Source organism: Homalodisca vitripennis, chromosome 5 (genome assembly GCF_021130785.1).
Source record: "Homalodisca vitripennis isolate AUS2020 chromosome 5, UT_GWSS_2.1, whole genome shotgun sequence".
In the NCBI taxonomy this organism is placed as follows: Eukaryota; Metazoa; Arthropoda; class Insecta; order Hemiptera; family Cicadellidae; genus Homalodisca; species Homalodisca vitripennis.
Window position 1 is genome coordinate 58,344,641 of NC_060211.1, and position 25,943 is coordinate 58,370,583.

Consider the following 25,943-nt stretch of genomic DNA (forward strand, 5'->3'; position numbering starts at 1 on the left):
ACTCTATGGAATATTTTACGGAAGGATCTACGCCTATATCCGTACAAGATTCAGTTGGTGCAAGAACTGAAACGATTAGACTATCGCAAGCGTCTTGATTTCGTTGAATGGGCTCAACATAAGATAACACGTGACCCAGCTTTCGCAGGCAAGATTTTTTTTCAGTGATGAGGCTCATTTCTGGTTATGCGGCTTTGTCAACAAACAGAATTGTCGGATTTGGAGTGATGAAAACCCAAAAGAATTTGTTGGTATGCCCCTTCATCCACAAAAAACTTACCGTTTGGTGCGCCATTTGGGCAGGTGGTGTTATTGGCCCTTATTTTTTTAAAGAAAATGCTGGCCAGGCTGTTACGGTAAATGGTCAACGCTATCGGGCAATGTTACGGGACTTTTTCTTTCCTCAGCTAAAACGAACTTGAAGTGGATTTAGAAAATGTCTGGTTCCAACAAGACGGCGCGACGTGCCACACGCAACCGACACAATTGGCCTCTTGGCAGAAACATTTGGTGAACGTATCATCTCGTTTAGAGGTAGTGTCAACTGGCCCCCACGGTCGTGTGATATCACGCCAACAGACTACTTTCTGTGGGGATATGTTAAGTCTCAAGTATACGCTGACAAGCCACAAACTTTAAATGACTTGGAAGCTAACATTCGTCGAGTTATTGGCGGAATTCAACCACAGCTGCTGGAAAGAGTATTCGAAAATTGGACTTCTCGATTGGGCTTTCTACGCGAACGAAATGGAGCCCATATGCCAGAAAATCATTTTTAAACGTTAATGGCATGACACTGTAGTTCAAATAAATGCATTTTTATGTCAATGCAGGTTGTTTTTCATTTTTTTATTTAGTTTTAAAAAACCGCACCAATAAAAAAATCACCTTTTACAACATTCATAAACATGAAGAGTTACAGTTTGAATTTAAACAAATACTAGTTAGTTACATCAGCTGTGATAGAGCTGTATAGTATGCTGAAACCATAATATGAGTAATTACATAAAATCACAACTGTCACACAGATGGTACTGGTACAGATGAATTCACAATTAGTGACTTGGTTTGCATGGCATCCCAAATGCATTAGTGAAGTTTTTCAATTTGTTACTGTAAACGTAACACCTTACAAAATATTCAAAATTGCAAGACATTTCTGATGTATTACAATGTAATTGTTTTGGAAACCCCCAAACAACTACATACAGCAACAAACACATGTCTTATATTTCTCTATCTAGCTTAAAAGTAATAATTTTACTCAAATATTCTGTTTAATGTTAATATGTATTAGCGTGCCATAGGTTTTATGAACAAATGCCATACATCTTTAATAAAGTAAAGTTACATTTTTTGGTCATAACTCAGGTGTCCAGTGGGGTGGTGGCTGGAATACTGTCAATATCTCCAGAAAAGATCCAGGCAGTTGACATGGACACCAACAACTCTCCCATCGCTTATAGCTTCCTCTCCGGCAGTCCTGGGTCCTTCAGGGACTACTTCGAGATCAACCCCACAACTGGGGCAGTTCGCCAGACCAAGGCTGTTGATACATCTGTCACCAAGAAGTTTGAAATTATTGTCAAGGCAAGTTACTTTTATGTACAGTACTATTTTGAATGAATATTCAAATGGTAACATACCGTAGCTAGTTTATTGGAAAAAAAACATTTGAGATAAAATATTATTGTTTTCAGGCAGAGGAAAACTCGCCAAGCAGAAGATTTGCAACGGCCAAATTATCTGTGTTGGTAAGGCCTGTAGATGTGAACCCTCCAGTGATCGTAGCTTCCGCCACTGACGGTCTTGTCAGTGAAAACGCACCAGTTGGGACAAAAATACTAGATGATGAAGGCAATCCTCTTCAACTGAGAGTATCAGATCCTGACTTGGTAGGTTACATGTAAAGCAACAAAACAGATACGTTATAATAACAATAATAATAATATTTTATTGCCATAAAGATTTGTACAAATCATTGGCGTCATGTTACAGTTGTAATATGAAGTCAGTAAACAATTAAAATTTAAAAATACGGGAAACAAAATCTAAAACTACTGTAAGAACAATCTCTTAAAAATTAACTATTTAAAGAAATACAAAACAGTAATAAAAGCATTATTGTACTACAATATTAGATCAAAGTAGATATACTTACTAGTATACCCCATAAAATAGTATAATACGGCCCTAAATAAAACCAAATACTCAACGTACAATTAACTTTAAAATTATAGAGCTTGGAAAATTCTTATTTCAATTTCCTAGTTTAGAACTTTACAAATAAACATTGATTATGTTTTAAAAAAAATTCTTCTACTCTACAAAAGTAGTTTTCCAAAAGCCAACCAACAAATTTATTTTAAAATACCTTGAACATTGTTGTTTTGATTTTTTATAGTTTATTATAAAGTTTTATTGATATCACAGTATGAATGTTTAAATTTTACAGCAAAAATGTGTTGATGTTTTGTTCTTACTGTATGTATTATAGGGATGAATACCGTGATTATATGTTAAAGTATCCAGATTGTTTAAAACATACACAACTAAATCATAAATCTATAAATTTACTATTGATTGTATTTTTTTATTAAAAAATAATTTTACAGTGTTCTCTAAAATGCTAATTTTCTTAAAGCTTTCTCTTACACAATTAAAATTTCTTTATTTTGTTGTTACCCAAAAAAATCAATCTATATCTTAAAAATATGCAAAGTAGGATGTCCTTACTGCTGTTTTTGAAATTACACTAGTTAGACGACTTAAAGAGATATATAAGACAAATAAGTTTGGTTTTAACTTAGTCAATTTGAGCATTCCATTGGATTCAAATGTTTACATTAAGACTTAGGACCTATTAAAAAAGAAGTCATAACTTTCCACAGGGCCTGTTTAGTAAATTGGCTCAGAAGAACAATAGGTTTCAAGGTTTTTGAGGTACAAGCAAGAGATATTTAAGAGAGTCGCAAGTGAGGCCTAGTAAAGAATGCAGGCTGACTTGAACCATGATTTTATAATATGCAAAACTAATCATTATAAACTTTAACCCTGAAGCACTGGTGTGATTATATATGACATCATTACTGGTGTGTGGGTTTACCAGATCCTCATTTTAGTAAATTTTTAATAAACGTACCAACACTTAATGTGATTGTATCATATTGTAGGTTGGATCACTGTTATTTTTTTTGCATCACTGTTACTGAGGTATTTTTACCAGAATGTCATATATATTACCTGCATTTTTTCCAATTCTTTAAATTTGTGTAAAAAAGTAAAAGTTTTAAATAATTGGTTTACATAAATAAGATGATACCATACAAGCTTTGTAATCTTATAAATCTTTACATTTAAGCTAACAATTTATTTTTTTTAACATTTTTTATTTGCTTATAAAAAATGTACATTTTTTATGTACATTTGTTATTACGCTTACTTAAAAATTACCTAACTCTCGTAAACTTAAAATATGCCTCTGGTGTTTAAAAAAACATAACACACATTTATTTTCATATACATTTGTTTATTTTACGAAATTCAATGCTTATAATTAAAAGAAAAATATGAAATATAAAAAATAAACAGAATTACAAAAAAAAAAAAAAATTTTTTGTTATGCTTTGTTACAGAAAATTTATACAATCAGTCATTATTCTTCTGATATTGAGGTTTGGGTTTCTAGCACTCTTTACAAACAGTTTCCATGTGCTTTATATATATATATATTGGTCTACTAGATTTTTGCACAGGAAGCACTTATTTTTATTACCCTGTTATTTGGGCACACTACATATTAAACTTTCCTTCTTTTTACATTTGCTTTGTTGGTGTTTTCTTCCTGCATTGGGACTTGTACAATCTTCTTTGCAGACTGCCAGATATATTTTGGAATATGAGTAATAGCAGGTTGCTCCACAGCTTATGGCTTTACCATTGCAAATTCAATTTCCTTCCTTATTGTCATTTGCAATAGAATATGTTTTGTTGTTAGAAGCACTAATACAATCATGAATGGTTCCGGTTCAGTAAGAAAGTTATGAACTTTATACCATATATCTTAAGAGATATTGGCCGATTCTGCCTTAATTTCTTCTCTTCAGAATCCATTATTAAAACTGTAAACTAAAAAAATAGCAAATAAAAACATGAAACTCACTTTACCACGATAATTAATTTTATGGAGAAGTTCAAACGGCAACAAAACACAGATGCTGGTGCGGGGATCTCATGAAACCTCAGGGCATTTCAAACCCTCTTGTTACTACAGCGGATTGATGTGAACTGACGGAAACCTCTTTAATATGTCAGCCATGAGTTAACTTAGAACTACAGAGAAGTGCAGCATTGCAACTAACCCCTTCCGGTTGTCTCTAGATTTACCAAGGTGGGGGTCTGAAAATACCCTGCGTTAGTACTTAAGGGTTACCAAGTATGTGTATGGTTGTATTTCATAAGATGTAGACATATGTCACCTTAACTAATAATATTCATAGTTATGTCTCTACTTTTTTCTACACCTAGCTTAAAGTGTTCAATACAAAGTGCCCCTCCACTTATCAGTCATTGAGTTTGGAAGTGGGCTAAGGCTGACTTTACAAATCACAGCATTCTTGACTCGGTTATGACTCATCCGTCCGTTAAGCCTCCTTAATAACTGTATCTGCATCATGTACCGTACTTAACATGAACCTAACTATTAATGGATTTATTGATGATGTAGATTTTTACTTTTCAACGTCCGTGTACTCTGATTTATGATTGAAACTGATTACAGTAAAATAGCCTTGTCCTTGTTTATGTGAATGCTCACGTCAGATGCCTATAGCCATTAGAGAACTTATAGTATGGATGATTTTGGGGAACGAAAGTCTCTTAAGTTTAAAGCGTCATATGATAAAGTCAACCGCAGCCCAACCTTGACATCAACCACAAAAGATTGAATCCAAGGACCATTTACATAATACTGAAATATGTATATCTTGATGTTCAGGGCCCTGATGATCCCAAGCCTTCTTATGATTTTGAAGTAACAACAAACTTCTTCCACATTGATGAAGAAGGATACCTTGTCGTGGGAGAAGAAAATTTAGACAGAGATCCACCAAGTCCAGGGAAATTCAGGTTTCAGGTAATAATGATTAGCAAGTCCTAAAATATACTGCAATTATTTCTATGTACTGTTTTTAAATATAAGTTACTTGAAGTTCTTTTGCCCATAATCCCTTGCTCTTACCCATTCCACTCCACCTATTTGCCATCTATTTTTGGTGTCATGTCAATAATTCACTTTTTAGGTAAAACTTCATTTTTCGTTTGTTAATTTGCAAAAAGATTATTTTCTTATTTGGAGGGCTGACTGTTTTCTTGTTTCTGATCTAAATACAAAGAAAATATAAGTGTTAAATAAATTAGTTAATTTTGTTTTAAAACTGTTCTAGTATGTTTACATACCTACTAAAATAAACTTGTTTTAAAAATATTTAACAAGACTTGAAATATTTTGTATGGTACTAAGAAAAGTTAAAAATGTTTGTTTTCTGTTGCATATTTTTATACAACAATGAAGTGATATACAACATTTTTAGTAAAAATTACTTATGATGAAAAATTGCTGAAAGAAATATTATATTAGTCTTGACACCAATAAAACAAAATCAACTACTTGTTTATTTTGTTTGATAGTATAGTAATAGCATAATTTAGGTCTAAACAGGTAGAAAAACTAATTAATATTATGCATTAAACCCCCAAAATGATGCTCAAAATAAAGTAATTGTATTATTAGAAAAGAATGTATAATTCATCCTTGTGTGGATGGATTTGTAGGTATGCATGAATATGACATGCATGCGAACAGCCAGTCCACAGACCACTTGCAATTAAAAGCACTCCAACTCTTACACATAGATTAGTCCTATCATTTGCCGTTAGATACAATCACTATAGAGAACTAAGATGTAAGTATACAGTTACACTATTGGGTTAGCTGAAACTATTCCAAACAACTCCTAGAGCTCCTTAAATTGTAGAACTCTAGCTCAAAGATGAGAGATTCCATTTGCAAGCTCATGTTTATAGGGGAAACAATTGTATATTGATCAGTAGCATATAATGTAATATACAATTTAAACATCATTCTCTTTTTATATTGCTGACTTCAACTGCAATTTAAAGTAAATAATAAGAGTGTGCTAATTTTATTGTCTTCATGGATTCCTATATATTTGTGTTACAACATTCAGTGAAGTCATAGGATATTAATCTTTATAAAATTGTATGGAATTAGATTGTTGGCATTGTGTTCTTGAAGTAGATCATATCATAATAACACACTATTGTTCACTTAAAAAATCAAATTTCTAGGTTGTGGCTCGAGAAAGTCATGGCACTGCTGCAAGTGCTCCTGTGACTTTCACCGTTGCGCTGATTGATGTCAACGACAATGCTCCACACTTACCGATGATTCCACCCATCACAATCCAAGCAGGAGAGGGCCGTCGCCAGGTTGTTAAAGTGGAAGCGACTGATAACGATCTCGGTGAAAACGCCAAGATTTCGTATAGCATCTACCATATATCCAACAATGGACGGAACAAGTTTAAAATTGATCCACAGTCTGGAGCTATTGAGGCAAATGGCAAGCTGAACGCTGGAGAGCAGTACAGCATCACTGTACAGGTATATTTGTCTCAAGCCAAGTCTTCACACAGTATTATTAATAAGTAGTGCAAAACACTAATAGAATATACTCACTGTATAAATTAACTGTTAAATATTTTTATAGCAACGTACCCTACTTTATTAAACATTTTGGCTTGCCTTTTTTCTTGTTGGTAGGAAAAAGGCAAAAAAAACTATTTAGAATATGAGGATAGAAATAATAGAAAGAAATGCATTTTAGGCATGTAATTGAAAGTTACAAAGTTACCTAACACCTTCTAAATCACATGTGAGAAGTGGTAGGACTAACTGACTTTGCATATTTCCTACAGCTCTGATTTTTATTTTTATAAAATATGGTGTTAATACTGTCTGACCTTTCTTGGTTTAGAGATTTGTGTAGGGGTTAACTCTCCTATGCACTCGAAGGCTGTATTTATAATTTGTCCTTGGAACTTGTATGGCCAGCTCTATTGGCCCCTATTTTGATGGAAGTGCAGATAAATTTTTGCCATAATGTTATCTCAGCTTGTATATCCAGCTGTACTGGCCAAGATATAATACGTCCATAGCTAAAAATTCCAGCACCACTGGCCACTAAACATAACAGTTATTTTCTAATATTCTCTTTGTTTTATAATGAATGGTGAGTGCTGAAACCTATCGATAAGCTTTATTTTCAAGTAATTTTTAAGTAAAGTACTCAATTTTTAATTAGCCTATAATTCTTCTCTAAACATTGACTGTACAAATAAGACAAATGATGTGGTGGCCTTATACACCGAAGTTATAGAAGGGATAGAAACCTAGAAATTTTACTAGAAGACGCTAGCTAACGATTCTTGACTACACATAGGTACGTATTTTTAAAGTTTTATTCTATAAAAAATTTAAAGATTGAGAAAAATTTTAAATAGTTCATGTCTGAGTATATCATAACTGTAAAGGCCTACTTTATAACAGTACTGGTTAGTTCGTTTTTTTAAAACCAAAATATGGAGAATTCCTTCCTAATTTGTGGGCCGATCCCAGGTCATTTTACTCACTTATTTCTTCACTTTTTGCATTACAAATAAAGTTCTGAATGTTGCGGTAATTTCATTCCTATATTTGTTACTAAACAAAAAGAATCCAAAGATCTCATTTTTAAAGTATACTTCATTAATAGAAAGAGTAGAAGAGTAATTGTTTTGTGACATTGACATTTTAAAGCAGCTAAAGTAAGTTTTGCAGCTGTTATCCTTTTCTAAACTGGTTACACCCATTTCGTATTTGATTGGCTTATTTGGTATCAGATCAACCTAGTAACAGATTAGTCAAGTATATCTTCTGTAACTGATTGATTTCATAAATTTTTAATATTTGAAAGTACACTTGATTATATCAGTAAAATTCATTTCACTATACATAATTTTCTCCTCCACTATTTAAAACAATAACATTTTGATTATACTGAATTAGTGGTCTGATAATGAATTAATAGTTAAATTGGACTTACTTCCTGAAATAATTAGTTTGTTGTATCTCAGGCCACCGACAGTGGGGGCAAGTCCAGTCAGACGATCGTGGAGGTGACAGTAGTACCAGGTCCCAACACCAGGAGTCCTGTGTTTCAAGAGACTTCTTACCAGGTCACTATCAGTGAAGGGGCTCCCATCAATTCGACTGTGCTTCATGTGGTGGTAAGTTAAAAAGGTCTATAGTGATGGATGCATAGTTTGGTGTGAACTGAAAAAGTAAGATGTTGGTCAGATGTTTTTTTGCTTAATTATCAAGGTTATAACTGTACTGAAGTTAATTTACTACTTGTAAAGTTCACTTTAATGCAATTTAATTTTGCTGTATTATTATTTAGACTTATAAACTAAAAATATATTTCTTCTATTCAGTTTAATGTTCTATTTCAGGCTACTGATCCGGAAAACGAGCCAGTTACTTATTCTATAGTCTCTGGAAACGATCTGCGCCAATTTGCCATCAATGATAAGACTGGAGTTATTACTGTGATAAGGAAACTAGACAGAGAAGATCTGACAAGATATCAGATGGTAAGTTTTGTCATTTAGTTCAATGTTATAATCAATTTAAAACTGGGTACAATTAATTAATATTCTTTATTCTAATTTGTGACTCTTTAATATTTACTATGTTGTAGTTAGTTCGAGGAGTATTTGGTACTCATTGGACTAAAGGTACATTAGAGGAAATACACAATACAAATTTAGAGTAATATAAAAATGAACCCCCTCTACTTATAATTTATTTATGGCGTTTTGGCACACATTAGCTAACTGGAGCTGGATCAGGTTGCAATACCGAGAGCAATGTTATTAAGTGGAATAGTTCACACTAAGTCTGGTCCAGTAAGTTTTTCAGTCTGACATCAGTCAATGGGGTATGTAGTTCGGCTGTATCTGAATCGAGAGCCAGGCTGTCACTGTTTCAACAATGTGTGTTAAAAAGGCCCATACAGTCATGAGCTATTGTAAATTTATAACAATATAAAATTAAACATCACATGATCTTATTCCTCTTTTGAGTCACTTATTTTTAAAAGTCACATTATATCCATATTCATTACGTAAATTTCTACGGTTAAGATTTTTCTAAACATTTAAAATTAAATTGTTATGTTGCAGCTTATAAAAGCGGAAGATGAAGGTGGGCTCTCTAGTACTGCGACAGTGAACATTATAGTGAGTGACATCAATGACAAAAACCCTGAGTTTGAAGACTTGCCATATGAGTTCACTGTGAGAGAAGGTGTGGATAAACTGTTTGTGGGTCAAGTAAGAGCTAAAGATAACGATGAAGGAATCAATGCCAATGTCACCTACTCTCTTCCCACAGATGTACCTTTTACCATTGATACGATTACCGGAAATATTACTACCAACACTGCTCTCGACTATGAAAAAGTTAAGGTAAGTAACCACACACTGACAGTTCTTAACTTAAAGGTAAGTTTTATGTATTTAAATACATTTTTTTTGTTTCTATTAATACATACAAGTTTCCAGCATGCATTATAAAATGCACCGTAATAGGCAACGGTTATTTAATATTTTACTTTACTACTCCAGAAGTACACTAACTTTTATTTTTTGTTTAAAATTTGTTACTGACGATCGAAGGTATGAAATGATTATAGGATTTCAGATATTCTTCACCATTACATGCTGCAAAAATCTATAATACTGAACATTCCAAGCATTGAAATCTATCATCTTCATTAGGTCAGAAGGTAATTAGTAAATAAAAATTAGAAAATGCAGTAATGGACTGCCACTAAAAAAGCATAAAATGAAAAAAAGAGAAAAGAAATATTAATGGTACTCGAAAACTGATTGCAGTGCAGGTAGGAGAAAACGAAACAAGACATTTTCGCTGTACAGGATGCAAGTGAAAAGCACAAGTCGCGAGCACAAGATGTCAAGAGTACACCACAAACACATGTCACACCAGTGCAGGCAAAAGTGGGACACTAACAAGAAAATCAATGTCGGTACTTCCTGCAGCATCATGGCATTTCATCTGAAAAAATTAATATTTTGTAGCATGTAACGATGGAAAATATCAAAAAATCCTATTAGGTTTAATTTACTAGGTATGGAATTGGTATTATGAGAATCAAAATAGTTTTCTGTACAAATAGAATTGTGTGAACAAAATGGATTTGTCTAAATCCATTTTGGTATTGCTTGGTATTTGTTGTGAACATAACTCATTGAAATCCTTGAGTACGTACTTGAATTTTGGGCACAAAACTAAAGAAAAAAAATAAAACAAGTAGATAGTGATACTGTAGTTTTAAAATCGATGTCAGTAATTATATTAAACTGGTGTTGAGTGAAAACAGATGAAAACATTGAAATACCTAATATAGGTATGAAATATTTTTATAAAGTAAACTTAGATGTCTTTGTATTAAAGTGCTTCAATATAAAGCAATGATCCTCAGGAAACTAATAAATTGTGACAACAATCTGGTTGGTTTATATGTTCAGTAAAATTTAGTGGTTACAGTAATTGTACATAATATTTAATCCTAGACATGATTGTGTAGTAACAACACCTGAGTTACAACAGTATAGCAGCATAAAGTAGGTGCTCAATTTGTTTCTTTGTAAGGAAGTGTGTAACACATGTCTCTTGTGTATTATGCTCCTCAATCATTATTGTTTTTGACTGATTTCAGGAATACAAATTTGTGGTGACAGCCCAAGATGGCGCTCCAGATCCAAGAATTGCCACTGCCACAGTTACTGTTCATGTCACTGATGTAGAAGATGAAATGCCAATCTTTCCAAAGACTGTTTACAACGCAACTGTTCCCGAAAATGTTGCTAACTTCGTCGTTGCACAAGTGAAGGTACCTTATAGTTTAAAAATAAGGTATTAAGGTTAGATTACACATCAAAATATCCCTTCTGAAATAAAAAAAATAAATAAATAAAAATATCCTGTTGAAATATAATGTAATACCATCATGAAATATTACAACCTAATTTATTCTTTGTTTAAAGTGTATTATTGATGATGGAACGTTGAAAGGATAATAGGGTTTTGAACATTTGCCATCATTATATGTTACAAAATATATAACGCAATGTTTTGAGGATTGAAATCTATGAAAAATCCCTAAAAAAAAAGGATAGATTTCAATCCTCAAAACGCTGTGTCCTGAAATCCTATCATCCTCACATAATGTCTATTTTTATGGGGTAATAACATTGATAGCAATGGTTTTATATATTTAATACGGTAGTTTTATTTTTATCATTAAATGTTGTTATGGTAAGATAGATATTCACAGCAAATTCAAAATCATTACACTCACATGTTTTTGATTATACCATTCAGAAAAAATCCAGACATTAAATGAAGCAATTTAGAATGGGTGTTTATAGGATTTTATTTCTAATTTCGTTCCAAAGAAGATCTTGGTGTTTTAGCCTTACTTTGGAAATAGGCCTACCTTTTATATATACTTTTGAGCGGGGTTCGGTTTAAATGTCTGGATTTCATAAATGAAAAAATACAAAAATTTTCTGGAAATTCTGTCATGAACATGATTACTTAGGGAAGATTTCTCTAAAGTCTAACAAACATTTACTGAACCTTAAAGACTTAATTATGAAAACCTTGAGTTGAAAAATTTCACTGTAATGCTGTAATATTATTAACACTGAAAACACTAACTCTTTGTTAACAAAAAGTTAATCGGTAATTGGTTATTAATTTTTAGGCAGAGGATCCAGACACAAACAAAAAAGTAACCTATGTCATCAAACAAGGACCTCTGGACCTCTTCAAGATTGATCCAACAACTGGTGAGATCAGGACAGCAAGAGGTTTGGATTATGAAACCGAGAACCAGTATGCACTTGTAATTGGTACAGAAGAGAATCCCAGTCTGAGACCTGGAGCAACTACAAAAGTCCTGGTTACTGTTGAGGTACAGTATTAGGAGCTATCTTTTTATATGTTCAGTTTTAAATGCTTCTTATAAAAGTCTATATTGTCTAATCTATTACATTAGGTAAAGTTTCCAAATGATGGATCAATCCAGTAGTGACACTAAGACAACTAAGACAAGCTTTCTGATGCATATTTGACGTCAAAATGAGTTGCAACTACTATTCTAAAAACACAGCATAGTGATCTGAACAAAGATACATGAAGCAACTTGTATGATAACGATAGAATGTTTAATTATCTGAAGAATGATTTAACCCTTTGCGATCGGATGGCCAGTCAGACTGGCCAAGTTTTTACTCTAAGACAGCTCAGAAATAACTACTACATGAGTTGTCCTCGCCGCTCGGGTGGCCAGTGTTTACTGCCCACGGCGATCTCTGCGTCAGCTGTTATTCAATCGTAGCGGCCTTCCTCCTCCAACTCGGAATTATTTCGTAGTAAAACCTGCAATGTTTACATGTGGGATTTAAAATTTAAATAATTAAAAACCAACTACTTTATAGCAATTGTTTTATATTGCTTATACAGACACACAATAATGGAATTATAATATACATTTGGTTTGCATTTGAAAGTGCAATAATTACATACTTATAGAATAATAAAATTAAAACCTTATATTGCTACTTATACAATCACTATGGCCGACTTTTGATTTCATTGTTCTTTAAAAAACTAATATTACTTTACTGCAATTGTTTTATTGCTTATACAGACACACATTAATGGAAATTATAATATACATTTAGTTTACAGTAATTTGAAATTGGAATTAGATACTTATTGAATAATGAAAGAAATTAAAACTTTATATTGCTACTTATGCTATCACTGTGGCCGACTTTGATTTCATTGTTCTTTTAAAAACTAATATTACTTTATTGCAATTGTTTTATTGCTTATACAAACACACAATAATGGAATTATAATATAACATTTGGTTTACATTTGAAAGTGGCAATAAATTACATACTTATAGAATAATGAAAATTTAAAACTTTATATTGCTACTTATACAATCACTATGACCGACTTTGATTTCATTGTTCTTTTAAAAAACTAATATTACTATTACTGCAATTGTTTTTATTGCTTATACAGACACACATTAATGGAATTATAATAATACATTTGGTTTACATTAATTTGAAATTGGAATTAGATACTTATTGAATAATGAAAGAAATTAAAACTTTATATTGCTACTTATGCTATCACTGTGGCCCGACTTTAGTTTCATTGTTCTTTTAACTTTTTGCTTGAGTGGTATTTCTCAAAACACACTCGCCGATATGGAGCCCTGGATTGTTTGGAGCATGTTTTGCAAAAGAAAATTTGTTCGTTTTTTTCTTTGCATCCCCCGGCCTTCTGTCACTGCAAACAGAGCAGTCCTTGGTTTTTGCCAGTCTGTAGAGGATAGGGTAATGTAAATTTTCCGTTAAGTCTTTCATCATCTACACTGTTAGACGGTCTTTCTTCCTCTTTTCTTCATATTCCGCACTTCCCCGACTAATTCTGTGATCAACATTTTTCTGTAACTTCTCTGTCTAACTTGATGTTGTTGGTCTTGATTGGCATTGTAAAGTACAAATGAGTTGACGATGGCGGTTTCCAACAACCAGAAGAAAACTTTCCTCCACCACTTGATCGACTTCCTGGTAAAAGAGTATGATGATATGTAGTGGTCCGCAAGATCAACTCCCCCCATGTACTTGTTATAAATTGCAAACTACAGTCGGTTTTTATCACCTCTTGTACTACGTTATCTTTTTGCTGTCCGCCTAAACTGCCACGGTAGTGTTATCACCATACAGTGTACTTAGCATTGACACTATCTTTTTGTCTTTTCCACAGTAACAGAGAAAACTTTTCATCTTTCCTGAAGGTTTTTATGTCCCCTTGTTTCAGTTTAAGCTTCTGAGTCTGTTTTTTTTGGCATTTTTTCTTTGTGGTTTCACAATTGCGGGTAGGCCATTTCTGTTTAACATTACAGTACCTGTTAGATAAACATTCCACTCTAAAGTTCTGCTGCCAGATCCATATTTGTATACCACCTGTCCAGTGAAGACGTGGAGGCCCTCAATGTTGCCATAAGATTCCTTAAGCTTAGCTACAAGATGTAGGACAATGGGGCTTGTAACTCCTAAATCTGGGCCTATTCAAGCGGTCAGTTGTTGTTTTACCAAAGTATGGCTCAATAGCGCAGATATATCCAGTTGAGGACTCAGACAACACAAACACCTTAATCCCCCCCATTTAATCGGCTTGTCTTTATTGTAGACTTTAAAGACTATATGTCCTTTGAAGCCTATGGTGCTTTCATCAACACTGACTTCTTTTTGTGGGACATAATATTTCCTCTGAACTTTTTATCCAGATACGCAGAAACATTTCTTACCTTAACCGGAACGAGTCAAATGTCCCAGCGACAGGACCAGAAGGAGGTCGGCATATGTGCAAATTCCAGAATATTTGTAAGAATCTTTCCTTACTTAAAACATCCTTAAAAAATGGTTGGTAGTCTACCCAATTTGTGGAAAAGTAGTCCAGCCATTTTCTGGTTTTTGCCGTTCATTCCCATATTTATAATAACTCCAAGGAAAGCTTTCAATTCTGAAAGTGCTAGTTCTACCCATGACCACCATACTGATTTCTTTTGTAAAGGTGTTTTTTTTCAGAATTTTTTCAATAGCATATCTGTTTTGTTTCTTTTACGATTTCTATCAATAGGCTATCAGTAAAGAAAAGCTGGAAAAAAACTCTAAAGGGGTTGAAGGTTTCTCATTACCTGCAAGTTGAAAACCACTAACCTGTGTCCAAATAAATTTGTAAAAGTTTCCATCACCTTCAGACCATTCTTTCCATTCTCTAGCCACGTCCTAGGCCTACTATATTTTCCATTGTCTGTCTCATCTAGGCCTACTATATTTGCATTGTCTGGTCTGGTCTACTTCATCATTATGTTCAATATAATCTGAATCTTCTTCAAATAGTTCTTCAACAGTTACATAGTTATCAAAATCACCACTGAAATTAGACTGTACATCACTGTCATGATTTTAGTCAACATCACTATTTTCATTAAACAGTATCTCTTCAAAATCGTCAGGGACTAAAGGTTTATCCCATATTGACAACTGTTAATAAATTGCATTTTATCTAAATATAAATAACTGCACGATATCTAACACAATAACAAGTAAACTAGGTTAATCACAATATTTACGACACTTCAACAAATCTGAAATGCTCCCACTGTCAAATGGTACCAGACAAACACCTGTTTATTTCTAGTATTCCTCAAATCCAAGATGGTTAAATGTAATGAAACAGATGTTTCATTTAGTTCAATGTTTACTCGATAGGTTTCAGCACTTTATAGCCATCTAAACACTGATACAGTATTTCCAAATGCAGAATGTATTTCTTGGTCAGTGGCACTGGCCATCCGACCGTTGAAGGAATTCTATGTTGGCCAGTCTCACTGGCCATCCGAGAGCCGGGGACAACTCAAGTGAAAACTAATACGACTTGATGCGCAGATGGCTGTGGCCCGTCACACTGGCCACGCGATCGTAGAGGACATACTATTACATACTGCATCCGATCGCAAAGGGTTAAATATCTGCTTTCAAAAAAGTAATTCTAGTATGTTTCAAAGCTTAAAAAGATTTTTAATCACTATAAAATTAATTTAATAAAATATTATGAAACATCCACAAATTATTGAACAGATAAATATATCTTCTAGTACGCTTTCAAAATTGAGTGGTGTAATGTAAGGTAAATGCTATCCTATTATAACTAAAACTTGCAGGAAAGAACAATACTTTTACTGCATGTATAAATATTATGCCTAACATACTCAGAATGGTGTACTATGTACTAAACACATTTATAACTAAATATTGTTTTTATTCCTTGCAGGATCAAAACGACATACCTCCTGTGTTTTTAACGATTCTGACTAAACCAATTGTTCTAAATGATGACACTGAGATTGGGGCTCTGGTCACAACACTGACAGCCTCAGATGCAGATGGTACAGCTCCAAATAACATTGTAAGTTGTTCCATTGATCTTTTAAATGTTTTCCATAACTTGCATATTTGCTTAATACAATTTTAACACGTTTTCTCCAGCAAAATTGCCCAATGATATAACCAATATGCTGAAAAATTATATCTCCTAGATTTTATTATATGTGTGTTATTTTTGTTCACTCTGATTAAATAAGTAATTTTAGATTAAATAAGACTACCCAACCAGTTTGCCGCACCTAAATCAGGACAACATTTTAACTACATTTTTTATAAATAACTTTTGTATACCATCATCTAAGCTTCTCAAAGACCAGAAACAGAAAACCTTATAAAATGTAGTGCTGTGCACTATTCTGATTAAGTTGTGTTTCTTTTCACTGTGACTGCCCGGGCGATCAACAACACATGGAACATTATGCACAATCTCTTCACAGATCCTCCTTTATTTTTAAATTTGATTAAAAATATATAAAAATCTTAAAAACATTATTTAATATATAAAGCTCATAATATCTACATTATAAACTGATGACAACATGAAGCAGTGGCAAAGTAATGAAATATGCTATGATTGCCTGGACAGCCACTAGGGTTGCCCTAAGTCCAAACTGATGGAACAGAAATGTAATATACCTCATCTAGAACACGTTTGAAAAGTTTCTTACATCTGCCATTAGATTCCAGCATGTACCAGAGCAAAAATCATAGCTCTATATTTTGATACAATTGACTGCCAGCCAGCAGTTTTGGTGAGCAGCAGCATATGACTGAAGGGGAAGTCAGCCACAGCAAACGTGTCAAGTAAATAAGTTTGTTAAATTTAATATTTAAGAATTGTTTTTTTAACCTGATATATACTGCCTGAGTTCAGGTAGCAATGTTACTGAATGTTATACGCAAAATAAAATTCTTGCTCCACCTTCTCAACTTGTCAATAAGTGCCACTAATATTGATACTTCAGATGTTAGGGCCTAAAATAATGCATTTAAGGATAAATTAGACTGGAAATTGTGTATCTTAGTTGGAAGTTAACCTTATTTGATGTTCCACCATTTTGGTTGTCATAGTTATAGAGACATAGTTTTTCACGTTTGTTATTTTATCAAGCGCTTTAAAATCTTAGATGAGAGGGTTTACATTTAAAAATGGGTTTCTCTCCCCATATTTTCCAAAAAGTCATATTAGGTACCTGTAATGAAGTAGCAGCTTCCATCTGCACTTATTCAAAAACTGAGAGGAGGAGCTAGAATCTACGATTACCAGTCACATTTCTCTATACTCTACATTGTAATCATGTTTCAATTTACCAGAATAAAGCACTGTGGACGTTTTCAAAAGAAATAAGTCAATACCATTTATTTTCCACTACAACAGTTATAACGGATTTATACATAACATAGAAACACATAAGACCATTGATTTCTTTCCCCCATTAATGTCATACTATTAATGCTCCATACTAATGCCAACTGTTAATGCCTTGAAACTGGACTACTGGCAAAAAGGTAAAATATGTCTATTCAGAGTGCAATTCTGCTCCATAACAACACTTGGCTACTTACAGCTGCATTGACTCAAAATAGCTGGACATGCACCCTACAGTGCATGTCACTTGTAGGCATGCCACCTCCTTATGTTTAGGTCACACAAAGAAGAATTGAGATACCATCACTTTGACAATAATGTTAAAACATTCCTCTTCAATTGGTTACTTTAGTCTCATCAATTTTAGTCTCTGATGACAGCACTTCATAAATTCCAATTCAGTGGTAAGAATGTGTCAATAAATGATGACATTTTGTAGAAGAACAAATGTTTGTTACATGGGAGGTATAACATATATGTGATTCACCCTCATTAGACTGCATATGTAATAGAATCATCTTTAGCATAAAGAAGGTTGCACAGTTTAATGTTCTGAAACAACTGTGACAGAACCTTTGCGTGAAACTGGAATCCAAAGTTCAAATTCATTAAGAAATAATGATTTTTAAGACGAAAACTTTAATGGAGTTTGATTTTAATGTATTTTAATCTTCTTACTACTTGGTGAGCTTTATAAAGTTTAATGATTTTTGGATAATCTGCAATAATTTCACTTTATTAGTCTATAGTTAAGTTTTTAGCATAGTATGATTTTAAAAAAGAATAAATAAAAGGCTGATGTTTAACTTAATTTTTTTATTTTATTTTTAGGTTCATTATGATATTGTTGGGAGAGGAGAAGCAAAAAGATTTTTTGAAATTAATCCTGACAATGGAGAACTTCGGGTTAAAGAGGACTTCAGAAAAGAACCTGACAATGAGTATGAGGTAAGTTTCTTACTCTTGGGCTGTGTGTTACGCCTGCTTGTGTTATGATTTGAAATAAAACTACCCATTTAAAATGTAAATCAAAGCTTTTAAAACTGTATAAGGAAACTGTAATACTCCATTACAAAAGTTGATAATCATTTATGATTATGTTATATAAACAGTAAAAGACATGTTTGTTTAAAATTAAGATCTGTACTTACAAAAAGGATGAAACAATAATTATAGGCTAAAACGCATATATCGTACAATTTAATATTATAACCTTATATGTTTTGTTATTAAGATACATCATCAAAGTACAGGCCCGTGTGCATGGGGGGGGTTTTGGGGGTTCAAACCCCCCCTTGAAGATTGGGATATATCATATTGTTTCCATATTCAGTTTAATTGTGCTCTATTGCGCCGTCAGTTTACGCGCATGCGCGCGCGCAAATATTTCCAATCTGATTGCGCGCGCTTTCCGCCTGATTTGTGTTATATACTGTTTAAAAATTGGAGCTCCGACGCGCTACACAATTGGTCGCGCGGGACCAAAAACGGAGCGCGCATGTGCGGACCAGAGCGATAGAGCGACGGAGCGTGCGTTTTCCATACGTATTAATTTTTAATCTATTACTTATTTAAGTTTCTTCTTTTTTATTTCATAAAATAAGTATAGAAACCCCCCCCCTAAATAAAATTCTGCGCACGGCCCTGTCAAAGTAACATACACAGTACTTCAATCGGCATCAGCCTTGTCAAAAGTATTATTGTGTTGCATAATACACACGACACAAACAAAAATGCCCTACCCTGTCCAGATATTTTAGGCGCATGTTGAAGGCTGCAGGATCAAATCACATTGAGGTTAGAATAGCTTATAAACAAACTTTTAGGTTGGAGGCTGTCAGAGATACCAATATAACATCTTCAAATTTCCCTACTACCTTCCTATGAATTATTGAAACTGTACCATTCTTTTATGATAACCCTGTGATAACCTTCTTCTTATGATTTCCTCAGAAAGAGTCTTCCAGTATTTGGCACCAATTTATGTTTCTGCTGAATTGAACAAAATGGCCTTGAATCTGATCAGTGAAGAGATCTGCATCTCTTGACATGTCTATTTAGTGCTGTCCTGTGTTTGGTCTGATAAGTTTGATAAATGTAGTATAAATTTATAGTCTAATAAGTGTACTTACTTATTATTAACACCTTCACTGCGACACGAGTCATGTACCGACTTTAGGACAGCTGTGATAGCAGTAGTGTGCGTCCGTCCCAGTCAGTGTGTTAAATGATTATTTTTGTATTTATGAGCATTTGGATGAATTGAACATTTTTTGAACTCCTTTAAGTTTGGGCTTCAAATGACTGAATCTGGGCTATATAGCCCAATACATTTTTCAGTAAAGAGTAATACCAAAAGACACCTTCAAGCTAATACTGTAGGTATTGAAAATATAAAATTTTAAAACATTATTAAAATATTTACAAGAAATAATTTGGTTTTAACAGTGTCATTTATTTTTACGCTTCAGAAAAAAATATTTTTATAATATATTATAAAATATAAAAATAATATTAACACCTGAATACCTGGAAGTTTGGAGGAGTGCTGAGAAATATTAAAGTCCTAATAATTAATAAGGTGTGTCTGCAATTGCCGAGAAACATTAACAACCTGATACCTGGGTGTTTAGTATTAATTATTTTTGCATTGTTACATTTTTTGTCAAATGGCCTTATTTAGTACTAATCTAATTAAGAAAAACTTAGATTAAGAGTATATATATATATATATATATATATATATATATATATATATATATATATATATATATGCATATACAAGGCATTGACAACTAGGCAGACAGGTTTATGCAGTTTCAAGCTTTTTTGAAGTGTTATAAAAATATTTTACTACAAATTACTAAATTTATCCAATTTTAGTTATAGTATTCAGTGAAATAACTAGTTTTATACTAAAGAATTGTTTAACAGATTTTTTTCTAAGATCAATATAAATTTTTTATGCAGTTAGATTACTTATTATAGCTTTTTTGTTTTTTATTTATTTGATGTAATGTAATAATTTGTGTTGCTAAATAATTCCTTCTTGTACAATTAAAAAAAACAACAACAATTTAATCCTAAATATAAGAAATTTTAAAGTCCGTGATGTCAAAAGTTGCACAAAGCTCTAAACTGCATCCATTATTTGTCGGTAATCGCCATGTAGATGTCACTGGTATTCCTCAGAAAGGTATTTAAATTTGGCCGTTACGCAAAGGGTTAAATCAAAATATTCTCTCTATGTGTGCCCTCTACACTGTATTTGAATTCTTTTATTTATGAATACTAATCAAGTTCCTTCACTTCTTAGAAATACATGCAATATTCCTATAAACATCTTTATTTATTATAACTAAGTTTATATACAATAAATGTGCAGGTGGAAGTGAGAGCGTTTGATGATGGAGTACCTCAGTTGTCAACGACTATGACAGTACCAATCTATATACGAAGAACAACAACTGTCACCCCTGACATCGGGCCAGGATTTGCAGACAGCCTGTACACCGTAGAAGTCAAGGAGGATACCAAACCAAACACCACTATAAAACTATTTACAATAATCAAGAATCCAAAACAGCCTAAAAAATCTCCCACTACACTGTTCAGTCACTAAGGGGAATGTTGGAGGTAAGTACAGTAGGATACACCAGTTAATTGTCTTTACTCTACATACTGTAACATGTACTATCATGAAAACAATCACAAAATCTTCCATTCCACTGTTTAGTCAGTAAGTGTAATGTTGGAGGTAAGTACAGTAGGATACGCCAGTTAATTGTCTTTACTCTACATACTGTAACATGTACTATCATGAAAACAACCACAAAATCTTCCATTCCACTGTTTAGTCAGTAAGTGTAATGTTGGAGGTATGTACAGTAGGATACACCAGTTAATTGTCTTTACTCTACATACTGTAACATGTGCTATCATGAAAACAACCACAAAATCTTCCATTCCACTGTTTAGTCAGTAAGTGTAATGTTGGAGGTAAGTACAGTAGGATACGCCAGTTAATTGTCTTTACTCTACATACTGTAACATGTACTATCATGAAAACAACCACAAAATCTTCCATTCCACTGTTTAGTCAGTAAGTGTAATGTTGGAGGTAAGTACAGTAGGATACGCCAGTTAATTGTCTTTACTCTACATACTGTAACATGTACTATCATGAAAACAACCACAAAATCTTCCATTCCACTGTTTAGTCAGTAAGTGTAATGTTGGAGGTATGTACAGTAGGATACACCAGTTAATTGTCTTTACTCTACATACTGTAACATGTACTATCATGAAAACAACCTCAAAATCTTCCATTCCACTGTTTAGTCAGTAAGTGTAATGTTGGAGGTAAGTACAGTAGGATACACCAGTTAATTGTCTTTACTCTACATACTGTAACATGTACTATCATGAAAACAACCTCAAAATCTTCCATTCCACTGTTTAGTCAGTAAGTGTAATGTTGGAGGTAAGTACAGTAGGATACACCAGTTAATTGTCTTTACTCTACATACTGTAACATGTACTATCATGAAAACAACCTCAAAATCTTCCATTCCACTGTTTAGTCAGTAAGTGTAATGTTGGAGGTAAGTACAGTAGGATACACCAGTTAATTGTCTTTACTCTACATACTGTAACATGTACTATCATGAAAACAACCTCAAAATCTTCCATTCCACTGTTTAGTCAGTAAGTGTAATGTTGGAGGTAAGTACAGTAGGATACACAAGTTAATTGTCTTTACTCTACATACTGTAACATGTACTATCATGAAAACAACCTCAAAATCTTCCATTCCACTGTTTAGTCAGTAAGTGTAATGTTGGAGGTAAGTACAGTAGGATACACCAGTTAATTGTCTTTACTCTACATACTGTAACATGTACTATCATGAAAACAACCTCAAAATCTTCCATTCCACTGTTTAGTCAGTAAGTGTAATGTTGGAGGCAGTGGCGTAATACATACCCCCGCAACCCCCGCAATGCGGGGGGGGCGCGGCGTGTCAATGGGCGCCACACGAAGGAATGAAAAAAATAAAAAAAATTATACCGATTTTTTACCAAATTTCTTAAGGTTGAATATCACTATTTTCATTGTAATTCCTTATAATTTTTTTTTTGTATAAATGAGCTAGCGAGGAATATCGTAGGCCTATTATCATTTCTTGTTTTAGTTAAACGCCTTCAAAACTAAAGCAGGCAAACTATTTGCTGAAACCGCCACGGAAGTGTATTTTAAGGCGCTTTAGGACCGTGTTGTGAGCGTGGGGGTGTGCGTGCGTGTACTGCCTTGTTTCATGTTGCGACTTGAATACTCCCCTCCCTCCCCTCCACACTACCAAGTACCAATTATTGTTAGGTAGTTCCTTCACAGTATAACTGTGGTTCCTTGTCACTCAGTCATATATTCATTTCTCGTTACGTTTACTGCATTTTCGAAAGTTGTGATTTATTCAGTAGCCTACAACTGTGGTGGCGGTGAAAAGTGTTTGCAAACTACACCTTCTTACAGGAAACTTATATTATGGGACGATGTACTAGAAAACTAAATCAATAATTAAACAAAAATGTCTAAAAAACCTAGTGGTGCAGAATACCGAAAGCGGAAGAAGGAGGAGGAAGAAAAAGCAAAAAAACACCAAAAAATTGATCTATTTTTTAAATCTGACATATCTCTTAGTAAAAACAATGACAGTGTAAGGAAACAAATAACTTCCGGTTTAATTTGTGAGTGTAGTGAAATAAGTTCTGACCTACCTACCATCGAGACAGAAAATGGAACATCTACTCAGACCCCACCTGAATTCACAAATAACGAACCAGACGTGAGTCTAGACGTTAAGATAAATAATGATAGCTGTAGCTGTACCGTAGACATTGATAAAAACTGTGTTTTGCATATTGATACTAATGAAATCAGTCAACAACGTGGTTGTTTTTTTAAAACTGACATTGGGCTCTACACTAATGACGGAGTATCCCTCTTAAAAGAAGAAGATAAAAACTTTCATTTTTGAATTCTGAACCATGTAGGCCCACAGGGCCTATTCCTAAAAGACTCGACAAACAATAGATCTTTTAGCAGTGATTTTTATTACAAAATTGCCAAAACGGGCCAAAAACTAGAAACGGTTTGGCTTTGTTATTCACCTTTATTAAATGGCGTATACTGTGAACCTTGTTGGTTGTTCGCTGACAGAACTGACCCTAAATTTAAAGATGCTTGGTGTAAAGGTCTAATAAATGATTGGCAAGGTTTTAAGCAAAAAAATTAAAGAACATGAAACATCTCGTATACACTTAAATTCATGTTTAGCATATAGTACCGTAAAAAATAGCCAAGATGCAAAATCACTTATTCAAAAGTATGAACCTGAGTATTGTGAGATTCTCAAAAGACTTTTAGATGTAGTAATAAACTATGGCTACTTGTAACTTAGCGTTCAGAGGGCATCGGAATGAAAATATTGAAACAGTGGACACTACTTCTGGAAACTTTTTGAATATTATAGATTTGTTGTCACGATACGATCCTCTTCTAAAAAGTCACTTAGAAAACGATCAAAGCAAAGTTAAGTATTTGTCTCCCAAAATCCAAAATGAAATGATCATGTTTTGCGTCACAGCATGTTCTGGATGAAGTTGTAAGTGAAATCCAAGCAGCTCCTTTCTTCTCTCTGGTATTAGACACCACTCAAGACGTCTCAAAAACTGATCAACTATCGATAGTAATACGACATGTGGCAGTCCAAAACTACGAAAAACTTGAAATTAAAGAATCATTCTTAGGGTTCATAGCTCTTACAGGCCAAAAATTCGGAAAAAAAATTACTAACGAGGTTTGTAATTTTTTGGAAGAAGAAAAACAACATTAAAATTGAAAAGTGTAGAGGCCAGGGTTATGACGGGGCAGCCGTAATGAGTGGAAACTATTCTGGAATCCAATCTAGAATAAAGCAAAAGTCGCCAAATTGCATAGTACGTGCATTGTGCCTCGCATAATTTAAATTTGGTACTCAATGACTCAGTTACTGACAATAACAGAAATGATTTTATTTTACGATTTGGTCAATCAAATTTACGTGTTTTTCGGCGAAAGCCTGCCAAGATGGCAAGCTTTGAGAGAGAAAATCTATGGAGCAAAGGGGGGTCTATACTTAGCAAGACACTCAAAAGATTGTGTCCGACCCGTTGGTCATCTAGGTACGATTGTTTACTGGCCATAAAGTGTAACTTTGTTTCTGTCTTAAAGCTGTTTGACGAATATTATTCTGACTTCTAAAAAGAATAAAGAGGTTTTAGAGGCAACTGGACTCAAAAAACAAATGACGTGTTTTCCAATTTGTATTGATGCTTACTTTCCAAAGTAAGGTTTTAGAGAGAATTAATATTACAATCTAAAACACTACAAAAAGAGGATGTATCAATTGACGAAGCTACAGCCCTTCTTGGAAAGAGTATGACTGAACTAAAGAGAGCAAGAAATGAGTTTGAAGGTGTTGTTAAAGAAGCTGAAAACGCTAGCCAGGGGGATGGAATATTGAGTCTTCTCTGCCGACTAAACGATGTTAAAAAAAGTAAAAAACTTTTTTGACGAACTGACCAACGATGTTTGAATTTTCTAATCCATTGCAAGAATTCAAAGTAAAAGTATTTTACAGGAGCTTGGATATAGTTATTGCTCAAATCTCCAGACGTTTTGAGAGCATGGTCAGGATTAACGATCAGTTCATCTTTTTAACTCCAAAGTACCTCACAGAGAAAAGTGATGATGAACTAATTTTTTTCAGCCAGGAAGTTTTGTGAGAAGTATGAGGGAAGATGTTTCACACGGGTTGGAGACACAAATAGTGTGTTTCAGAAACATTGTTTCGGATGAAATAAAAACAAGAGGATTGAAAAAAGTTAAGGATTTAGCCTCATATTTAATGATAGAAAACGTGACTTTGTCAAGCAGCCTTCCTGATGTCTGCACAGCGATGATGATGTTCTTGACTCTCCCAGTTACGTCAGCGTCAGCGGAAAGGTTCGTAATCACCAAAATATCATAAAAACCCGTACTAACTAAAATTAATTTTTGTGTTAAGAAGAGTTATTATACCCTTTAATTATATACTTGTATTATAACCTGAAAATGGCATATATGTTAACAACATAGTTTTTTAATCTTATATAAATTTTCAGGTCATTTTCTAAACTCAAGCTCATAAAGAATTATTTGAGAAACACTGATGACCAATACCAGGCTGAGCGCTTTGGGAGTCTTGAGCATAGAACATGAACGGGCTCGTAGGATCAACTTGAAGATGTTAGCTGAAAAATATTTCAGTTTTAAGAAGAGGAGAGGGTTTAAAATAAATGGAAATA

The 25,943-nt window shown here is 33.5% G+C and overlaps 1 protein-coding gene across 1 annotated transcript in view; it reads left to right on the forward strand.

Annotated features, from left to right (window-relative positions):
* The window catches only part of LOC124362265 (cadherin-99C-like), a 190,061-nt gene that overhangs the window by 145,552 nt on the left and 18,566 nt on the right, over window positions 1-25,943 (forward strand). Inside the window, 13 exon segments of the mRNA XM_046816618.1 lie at window positions 1,372-1,590; window positions 1,701-1,895; window positions 4,997-5,134; window positions 6,370-6,684; window positions 8,196-8,348; window positions 8,574-8,714; window positions 9,306-9,590; window positions 10,865-11,038; window positions 11,915-12,124; window positions 16,075-16,209; window positions 18,388-18,504; window positions 20,942-21,145; window positions 21,147-21,192. Of these exon segments, the coding sequence (XP_046672574.1) occupies window positions 1,372-1,590; window positions 1,701-1,895; window positions 4,997-5,134; window positions 6,370-6,684; window positions 8,196-8,348; window positions 8,574-8,714; window positions 9,306-9,590; window positions 10,865-11,038; window positions 11,915-12,124; window positions 16,075-16,209; window positions 18,388-18,504; window positions 20,942-21,145; window positions 21,147-21,192 (2,332 nt within the window).